The sequence below is a fragment of the Triticum dicoccoides genome, chromosome 6B (assembly GCF_002162155.2).
Source record: "Triticum dicoccoides isolate Atlit2015 ecotype Zavitan chromosome 6B, WEW_v2.0, whole genome shotgun sequence".
NCBI classification, from domain to species: Eukaryota; Viridiplantae; Streptophyta; class Magnoliopsida; order Poales; family Poaceae; genus Triticum; species Triticum dicoccoides.
Window position 1 is genome coordinate 561589820 of NC_041391.1, and position 10566 is coordinate 561600385.

The 10566-nt window shown below is 45.3% G+C and overlaps 1 protein-coding gene across 1 annotated transcript in view; it reads left to right on the forward strand.

Moving 5' to 3' along the window:
* Positions 1-6684, forward strand: part of LOC119324222 (probable amino acid permease 7) — an 8641-nt gene extending 1957 nt beyond the window's left edge. Inside the window, exons 4-7 of the mRNA XM_037597989.1 lie at positions 5282-5511; positions 5589-5722; positions 5822-6043; positions 6124-6684. Of these exons, the coding sequence (XP_037453886.1) occupies positions 5282-5511; positions 5589-5722; positions 5822-6043; positions 6124-6507 (970 nt within the window). The 3' untranslated portion in view covers positions 6508-6684. The remainder of the gene's footprint in view (positions 1-5281; positions 5512-5588; positions 5723-5821; positions 6044-6123) is intronic.
* The last annotated feature ends 3882 nt before the right edge of the window (positions 6685-10566 follow it).

The following is a 10566-nucleotide window of genomic DNA, read 5'->3' on the forward strand; positions in this document are numbered from 1 at the left end:
CTAAATTTATACTTGTAGAACTTATTTTTTATTACTCTAGTTCACATAATTAACCACACAACGATTTATTAAAAATATTTTTTCTTTACTATACCACACTAAAACATTTGTTACTCCTAAATTTATATTGTATGATGTGGCAACATTCTTATTAAATTAAATTATGACAATTGCGTAAAGTATATAGTGTATATATATATATATATATATATATATATATATATATATATATATATATATATTGCTTGTATATGCATGTGTCTGATTATTTTACTATAAATATCATGGTGGAAATCTCCAAGGCATACTGTCTAATAAATACTCTAATAGTGATTTCTAGTATATTATTAGGCAAGTGTATTCAAACTTCAGAGTATAATTTGAAGTTGGATTCAACAATTAGTTGTACTTGACACTTGGCACTAGTTGTACATTTGCCTACATACAATTTGATATTGGCTTGCTCTTCCGAAATGCACTTGGTTTTATTTAGTGTATTCTACAGCTCATGCCAACCTCTCGCAGCCCAACTCACCACCCACCAACTCGGATTAGTTTGTTCTTAGGTGGTACATCTTATTAGTATTTTGTGTTCTGCCAACAAGGATGCTACCAAAATGCGCTACATCCTCTTTCCACATCTTTTAATTAACGGTGGGCCAATGATGATATCTTTTGGGTGGTGAAGGTAAAGCCCTCATTGGTAGAAAAAATAATACAGCACATCTTGTGCTTGGAAGTAGAACTAGGAGAAATAAAACAATGTTGCATCAAGAGACAAAGCATAATGAGAATATGCCCAGCCTCTACATGACTAGGATGCACACAACCAAACTCTAACTCACCCACACGATGATAATAATATCAGCGGCAACAACAAAGTCATACTAGACTGAAATTATGCTTATGCGAAGTGGGTGGAGGACCTATCCGTACACTATATGTTCCTCTACTAGTCTGGGGTAAAAAAATATCCTTGGCCACCTGCTCCAAATGCGTACATACCGTGGTGAAGAACCCTCTGGTTGTTGTAGAGTAGGCGACAAACATAGCCAATGAGTGATATATAACCCGCATTGGAGATAAGATTTTACTATTGAAAACTATGGCATTTTCAACATAGCCAGAGTGACACTCCCACCCTTATAAATGCACCAAACTTGTGGGTATACCATAAAGCCACTAACCGTACATATTGACAACACTGCAAGACGAAACCAAGTTGGATGCGACTTGGATGACTTACCATATAGAACACAAAGAAGTGCATTGAAAGAGGAGTTTAATAGTCTCGTCATGATAAAAAAACACTTCTTACTTCTCTTCTCTGTTAATTGCGGTGAGCGAGATTGTCCTTTGTCAGAACCATGCCTTGACTAAGATACCAAATGAAAAACAAATGAATAATTAAGTGATGGATGACTAGTGTTTCAATTCAAAGCTAACACACCACTCGTTCTTTGATTCTGCTGGAGGCAATCTTCCTCCTACGTGATATTTGTTCTCTACTTTTTCTAGTGTTGCCTCTCCCCTCCCTTCCAAGTACACTCGGTTTGATCATGCGGTCAGTTGTTTCTTCCATCCAACCTTAGTGCCGCATGGAGGTCTAGGGTTTGGGTGAATTTAGGTTGTCACGATGGCCACAGTATGGCGGCGAGTGCATTAGGGGTTGCTGGCGTTGGGTCCTCGGGATCTTCTTTGACTCTTGATGACACATTGAAGAATCTGGACCTGCACAACAACGAACTCAACAATGTATGTGTCATTGAGGAAGATCTGAACAACCTACGCAAGAGTGGGGATTGGTCAGCGGTTGTGCGGTCGGCGGTTGTGCACATGCATATGTTGCTCCCTTTTGGTGTGCAATCCTTCATTAAGACAACAAAGGCCGCATGGAGCATGTCATGTAGATTCAAACACCTCATGGTTGGGATCTGCCCTGTGTGAAGGGATCTGCCAGAATCTTCGATGTGTTTATATAGCCCAATGTTTTAACTCAGGAGTTTCTCATAAATCTAACAGATTTCAGTCTCCTTCTTACATGTATTCACGTCTTCTTATTATTCTTAGAGTTGTTTACCTTGACGATCACTTTTTGATTATCACATTCATTAGTATAGCTGGTATTGGTTTTTCAACCACCGGCAAGTTCATAAAAAGTTCTCGAAGCCACTCTGCTTCAACTATTGTTGTGTCTAATGCTGCGAGTTCTGCTTCCATGGTTGACCTCCTTAAGATGATATGCTTGCAGGACTTCTAGAAAATAGCACCACCACCAAGTGTAAACACATAACCACTTATGGCTTTAAACTCATAAGCATGTGATATCCAATTCGGATCACTACAACCCTCAAGTACCCTTGGATACTCGATATAGTGAATTCCATAACTCGCAATACCTTTTGGACAACGCATTATCCTCTCAAGAGCATGTCAATGAACATCTCCTTGGTTTGAAACAAACCGGCTTAGTTTACTCACAACAAACAAGATGTCAGGCATCGTAGCGCTAGCAAATACATAAGCGAGCCAATGATTTGAGAATATCTCAATTGATTCTTTGTTTTCCCTTCATTCTTTCGAATCAACACACTCGGATCATAAGGTGTTGGGGAACTTTATAATTTGAATATCCAAAGCGACTCAGAACCTTCTCCATATAGTGAGACTACAACAAAGTAATCCCACCATCATCACCTCTCAAAAGCTTCATGTTCAAGATAACATCAGCTACTCCAAGGTCTTTCATCTCAAAGTTATGATTTAGAAAATCTTTCACTTCCTCAATGACCTTGAGATTTGTTTCGAATGTAAGTATGTCGTCTACAAACACAATGTATCTCCCTCGCCCTCACCATCGCAGTAGCACACACATTTGTCAGCTTCATTTCCAACAAAGCCCGTAGATGTCAAAGTTCTTTCTAACTTCTCATGCCATTTTTTGGTGCTTGTTTCAAGCCATACAAAGATTTCAACAACTTACTCTTCATGACAATCTACTACAAAACCATCAGGTTGTTCCATGTAAATTTTCTCCTCCAACTCTCCATTTAGGAAAGTTGTCTTAACGTCCATTTGACGAATGAGAAGATTGTGTGAGGCAGACAATGAAAGTACTACTATAATGGTGGTAAATCTAGCCACGAGCGCATAAGTATCAAAGAAATCTTCATCCTTTTTTGGTATTACCCTTGGCTGCAAGTTGTGCCATGTACTTTTAATTTGTACAATCAGGCCTAAGCCTTTAAACACCCACTTACATCCTACATGTTTACACCCATAAGGACGATTACTAACCTCCCATGTCCCGCTAGCCATGATAGAATCTGTTTCACTATGTACACCACCTTTACAATAGTCACCGTCAGGAGATGCATAACCTTCTGAAATAGAAATGAGAGTATCATTCACGAGATACACAGTGAAATCTTCACCAAATGGCTTTGTTGTTCTTTGTCGCTTTGCCCCTTCTAGGAGCTTCATTGTCATCCTCCTTAGGAATCACAATGTGTTTCCGCTTCGAATGTTCCAATGGAACAAAAGGTTTGGGAGTTATCTCCGACCTCTGATAAGATGAGATAAGCATGTCTTTCATAGGAGAAATATCCTCAAAGGAAGTCGCATCATGGACTCTGTGATTGTACCAACATTCATGTCAGATACCTAAGATTTCATCACTAGAAATCTATAGTAAATGCTATGAAAAGCATATCCTAGAAAAACATAAACAACATTTTTTGGTCCAAGCTTACGCTTCTTAGGAATTGACATGTTGATTTTCGCCAAACAATCTGTAGTTCGTAAGTGAGCCTCAAATGTGGTAATATCTTTATTCCTTGTGGGAACTCTTTTTAGGGCATGACTTGCAATGATTAAAGCCTCCCCCACAATTCCTTGGAAAGTCCTGTTGTGTCCAACATCCGGATCCAACCATCAAAGGCCAGATTCTAAGTTTTCACCATGAAGAGCAAATCCGAGCATATTCGAGCAATGTATTCAACAAAGCAATGACATAAAAACATCCTTACTGCAAGGTGTAACCAAAACTCAGACCAAACCTAGGGTTTTCACCTGGAGCTTAAGACCGAGTACTCAAGAAGCACCACCACATCTAAGTCAATCATGTATTGTCGCCACCACTTTTCTACCGCTCGGTCGCTCTTGGGACTGCACTCACTCATTTGAAATTCTTTTTAGAATCAATGGATTTGTCACAAGCCATTGGATTCTAATCCATCGGTTGTGCCCGCTTCTTCCTCCTCCAACCACTCACAGCTTCTTCCTCCTTCAACACACAGCTCTCTCCGAACACTCTGGTGACCACCATCTCTCCTCCGACATTGACAAAATCGCGTCGTCCCCGCCTCCGGTGAGGTCCCGGCGAGGCAGCGGCCAGTCACGTCATTCCCGGCTCGAGCTCTGCCGGCTATCCAATAGGAGTGGCGGTGAAAACGAAAAGGCCCTACCCGCACCACTCAACCCTTCCTCGCCTCCGCCAGCGGGTCGTAGCCAGCCGCGTCGTCCCCGGTCTCGGCCTGCTTTCCTCTATGCTCAAATGGACTAACACTTTGCTAAGTGGAACTTTTGTTTGTTGGGATCATCAGTCTGGTCATGTGTTTTGTGGCTTTTTATATTAGTCTTTCTCATTTTGTTTGCGAGGCTGTCACACTACTTTCTATGTTAGTCTTGGTGGTACCAGGTTTTTGCCCCGTAATAGGTGATTCGATGTCGAGCACCTATAGCAGGTTTCCTAGTAGCTGCTCCAACTCGCTCTCTCTTTCTATAGTTCCCTTTGCTCGATGGTTCTTGGTAGTTAAACCGGTTGTACAACTATAACCGGATATTGTTACCTTTCCGTTGAGCGATTAATGAAACAGAAAGTTGTTGTGTAACTCGAGTTCCATGGTACCCTCAAAATAAAAAAATAAAAAAAAACCAAAAAAATCTGAAATTTTGTGACACTGTTTATGATTAAAATTCTTACATGCATGCAAAAATTGGTATCCATACGACATCGGATGAGCTAAAAAACAGTTCTGGTCAACAATGCACACATGTTCGAGCATCAATTTTGTTATTTCCTCTATGGGCTCTTAGAAAGTTATTTGGACATAAGATTTTGCAAGCACCTACAACATTTGATCATAATCAATCTCACAAAGTTTCAGATTTTTTTTACTGTTCAGAGAGGGTGCTTGTCTGCACTGTTGACCAGAACTGTTTTTTCTTTCTGTTGCTGAAATACCGCTCTCTTATTGGTTGTTGTACTCTGATTTATCAGCGCGATTCATGAAGCGAACCGCTACGGCCGGGAAGGCCAGGGCGCACCGCTCTCCACCGCCGCCGCCGGTGGCTCAGACGTCTACTACATGCTCCTGTTCGGCCTCGCGCAGGCAGTGCTGTCGCAGATACCGGACTTCCACAACATGGCGTGGCTCTCCGTCTTCGCCGCCGTCATGTCCTTCTTCTACTCCTTCGTCGGCTTCGGCCTCGGCGCCGCCAAAGTGATCGGTACGTGCGTGCGTCTCAGATAGCACGACGCACTCGATCGCACACATGATCGGCCATGTGACAATTCCTTTCTTCAGAAAATGGGGTGATCAAGGGGGGAATCGGAGGCATTCCCCTGGTATCCCCGGTGCAGAAGGTGTGGCGCGTCGCACAGTCCCTCGGGGACATCGCCTTCGCCTACCCTTACACCTTGGTGCTTCTGGAAATAGAGGTAGGCCGGTATGCATTTGCATATGCACAAAATGCCAGTGCGCTTGCATGCGCTCTAGTGTAAGGAAAGGGACCGAGCTGACACGGTATGATCAAGCAGGACACGCTGAGGTCGCCGCCGGCGGAGAGCAAGACGATGAAGAAGGCGTCGAGGGCAAGCATCGCGGTCACCACCTTCTTCTACCTCGGGTGCGGGTGCTTCGGCTACGCGGCGTTCGGCGACGGCACGCCGGGGAACCTCCTCACCGGCTTCGGCGAGCCCTACTGGCTCATCGACCTCGCTAACCTCTGCGTCGTCCTCCACCTCCTCGGCGGCTACCAGGCAAGCACCTACTGCTATCCTATGTATGTACCGCGTGCAACCGCGACCTAACGCCGCTCGCGAATTACGTATGTGTTCAGCTGTACAGCCAGCCGGCGTTCGCCGTCGTGGAGCGGCGGTTCGGCGTGGAGGCCTGGGTCGTCGAGGTGGAGCTGCCGCTGCTCGGCTGGCGGCGGCGCGTGAACGTGTTCAGGTTGTGCTTCCGCACGGCTTACGTGGCGGCGGTGACGGCGGTGGCTGTGTGGTACCCCTACTTCAACCAGGTGGTGGGGCTCATCGGCGCCTTCACCTTCTGGCCGCTGGACATCCACTTCCCCGTCCAGATGTACCTTGCGCAGAACAAGGTGGCGCCGTGGACGACGCGGTGGCTCGCCATTCAGGCCTTCAGCGCCACCTGCTTGCTCGTCGCCGCCTTCGCCTCGGTTGGCTCCGCCGTGGGGGTGTTCGGCCCCAACAGAAGCTAGCTAGTATAGTAGCCTAGTAGGCTAGTACATATGCGGTTCGATCACTTAATTTTCTTCAGCTCGCAACTGCAGCAACCCTGATTTTTGTGTAGCTACGAATGTGTTAATTTGTATAAAAAACGTAAATCCTGCCTTATGAAAAGCATTATAAAAAAACACTTCGATCAACATGACAATACAAAGATCACAAAAGTAACAATCATTTTTGTAGGCCAGTTGGCGACAACTACAAATACACATCCGAAGGTGCATTGCCGTCATCACCCCAGCTCTAACAGACTCTAGAGCATCTCGTAGCAGATCCCTATCCCATTTCCCTTTTTTTAGGGAACCACTGTTGCTCATCTAGTAGATCCCCTGTCCTAAAACTTGGTTGATTTATAAGTGTTGTCTCTCGTGCAAACTAGGGATCAAGTTTCTCCACATATTTTGTAATGGTGCTAAAAAAACTGATGCACGTGGAATCGGCTCCAAAAATAGCAAAGGTAATATATTTAATTAGCCGCAAAATAATCCCTCACTAAACCATCATGACACATGGCAGTCTCGAAAAACCATCCTTAAACCTAATTGAGAACCATGTCATGGCCTCTTAAAATCCTCCTCCATATCAACCATGTCACCCACCAACTCAAATTCATCGTCTTCGTACTTATCCGACGACGAATTGACGAAGATCGTCTCCCACAACCTCTTCATCTAAACATAATGAAATTTAATAGTCATTTTGAGACTTTTCGTTGTAAAATGGGTTTTTTGGAAAAAAAACCACGGAAGCAAATATCTTCTGTGCAGAGGCGGTCGGAGCGCCAGCGGCAGAGCTTTGGCTTGCGCTCCAAGGCGGCGGCAGAGACCGCCTATGCTGCCAAGGTGGCCGCACAAGGCACAAGCGATGCACGAGCGAGGATGCGTTGAATGCAATCTGGAAGTAGCGCAACAACGTCGATGACGCCAATGACATACTACTTCTTTGGTTCTGGCTGCGCCGGCCAGCTCTGGCATACGCTGCAGCTTGCTATAGTATTTGTGAGGTCGGCTAGTCTAATTACGGAGAAAACTGACCTCAGCGGCGACCAGGCGAAGCTTAGTGACGACGGGCTCGTCGGCGGCGGCGGAAAAGGTGATTCTAGCCACCTCGACTGATGAGAAGGGGTGGGGAGAGGTCGACAGAGTTACAGGATGGCGGTGTCAGTCGATTCTAACAACAGGAAGTCGACAGAGGCAACTTTGGCGGTGGTGCCGAGGGCCGGGTCGGTGCTGAGGTGGGTAAAGTGGTTGGGTAAATATGATGAGCGTCGCATGTCCAGACTAGAGCATCTCCAGCAGATAACGATAAGTTATATTTTAGGAGAAATTGTCTGCTTTAGGAGGATTAACACCTAGCTACTAGATCCCACAAACTTTATTTTCCCTAAAGTTTCAACTTTTGTACACATAAGACTCTCGCCTACTTTTGTCCCAAAGGGAGGACGCCTTGGTGGCAGCTGGTCACCCGTACGTCCTTCAGAAAAGCGTGTGATTCGTCGGTGCCAATCGTGCAACCGCCGGTGCCCTGGCCGACACAATTGCATCCGCCATACTAGTACTGTAAGTGCATCTAGTGCCACCTTTAGTTGGTTTTTTCTATCAAAAAAGGCTTTTTCCCCGCTTTATATTATAAAGCAAATACCGAAGCCAACATCCAACAAGGTTCAAGCACACAAACACACACACACACACAAGGTCCAGACAGAAAAATAGTCGAAGGGTTAATGCTGAGGGCATAGCTCAACAAGCCCTGAAAACACACAAAAGGCACACGCGCCGGGACCCCTAGTTAGTTTTGGAGTATTGACGACAAACATGGTTGAAGGACTAATGTGTTTGTGAGAATTGCAGGATAACACATGTAGTGTCCGTCATTGATTTGGTTTACCTACCAGAGATGACCCCTAAAAATGTGAGAAGACATTGAAGACAATGGTGGTTCGTGAAGACATTCACGACAAAGATTATGATGCGTGAAGCTATTCACTTGAAAACTATATAGTGCGAAGACATAGTTGTTTCGTAGTTTCCTTTTCTTCTTATTGAGTCATAGGAACCACCATACTGTTAAGTGGGGTCCAAGTGAACAAAGTCAGAGTGACTGAAGTGATGCTCAACCAAATCCTATGTGTTCGAGCGAAGACAATGAGAGCAAATCTTATTCAGAGCTGGATGAGTCAGCTTTGCTTGTAGCTCAAGCCAAGCTGCCGCGTGTGTTTGAAATCTGGCCGTTGGACACGTGTCAGTTCCTTAGTGACCTAGGGTCATTTTAGACAAATCAGGTCGGGTTGCCTCCTAGCTATAAATAGCCCACCCCCTACACCATAAATTGGTGGCTGCTTAGAGTTAGTGCACAGTTTTTGTCGTTTGAGAGCAACCCACCTCCGAAGCATTTGAGAGAGAAATCCTTACGAGGAAAAAGCCCAAAACACACAGAGCCAAAGAGTGTTAGGCATCACTGAAATCTTTCTGTCCTCGTGATCTGAAGACTTATTACACTTGAGGACTGTGAATCCTCCAGCTGGTTAGGCGTCATATTCTGAGCATCCAAGAGTCATTGTGGATTGCCGATGGACGAAGTCTGTGAAGGTATGGAAGTCTACCTTGAAGACTTACCAGAGTGATTGGGCAAGGACTGGGTGTCCTTAGCTCAAGGGGAATAAGGTGAAGACACAGTGTTCTGAGTTAAATCTCAACCTCCCTAACCAGACGTACAGTTGTCACAGCAACTGGAACTAGTCTACCAAATCCTTGTCTTTGTCAAGCTACTAGTTCTATCCTTTACTCTCCTTACTTTACAGTTGTCTTCGTGAAGTCATTGCTTACACTACAAAAAAATACACTTCCGTGATGATACATGTTTGTCACAGTAGGTCACGTTTTCTGTCATGCATGTACATCTATGACGATTTTATGACAGAATCAAGATAGTCATACATGTGTTGTCATAGAAGTGTTCCATGACATTACCAAAATTATCATCACGAAAGTGTCTACTTCCATGACGATAAATCGTGCGTCACAGAAGTGCTTTCGTCAAGGGTGACCGACACGTGGCATCCACTGTAACGGAACGCCGTTAAGCTATCGGGTCCGGTTTTGGATCCGATAACCCGTTAACAGCCCCGACCAATGGGGATTTTCCACGTGTAAAATCATCATTGGCTGGAGGAAACACGTGTCGGCTCACCATTGGGACAAATGTCATCCACTCATTGGACAGAAGGCGCCTATGATACGTCGACACGTGGCATGGCCCAATAGAGGCCCATTCCTGTGAAAAGGCCGACTCGTTTGACTTGGTCAAAATGTAGCGAGCCGGCCCATGGAAAGCTTGTTAAAGGCATGTTTGCATATAGCCCATTTACAGCCCGCTAACCCAGGGCCCGTTGCGACCTATCCAAATTAGGCCCAGTAGCATCATCTGGGCCGTCCAATATGATTCCAACCCGTTTTAACTTCTGGCCCATGTATGGCCCATGACGTCTTTCGGCCCATATGAGTCCCTTTGTAACTCTTGGCCCATTAATGGCCCGTGGTGAAACTAGCCCGTAATGAACAGTGTATCACTTTATACCCATTAACGGCCCATGGTGAAATTGGCCCGTAATGAACAGTGTATCACCTTATACCCGTTAACGGTCTGTTATTCTGTTGGGCCGTTTCCAGCCCATGTTATCTTTCGACCTTCTCAGGGCCCATTTATTCTTGGGCTCATTTCCAGCATTTGTTTACTTACGGTCCGTTATTTTCATTTTCTGCTTGTGGGCCAAATTCAGCCCGAGGTTATAGTCGGCCCGTTTGTGGCTCCTTAATGCGTTGGCCCGCACTAGTAGAAAAGGGGGCATCAGTCCCGGTTCGTAAGGGCCTTTAGTCCCGATTCATGAACTGGGACTAAAGGGTCGTGACTAATGCCTCCCCCCTTTAGTCCCGGTTCTAACACGAACCGGGACAGATGTGCCTCCATATGGCCGGTGCGCCGAGCCCAGGCAGGAGGGCCTTTGGTCCCGGTTGGTGGCACCAACCGGGACC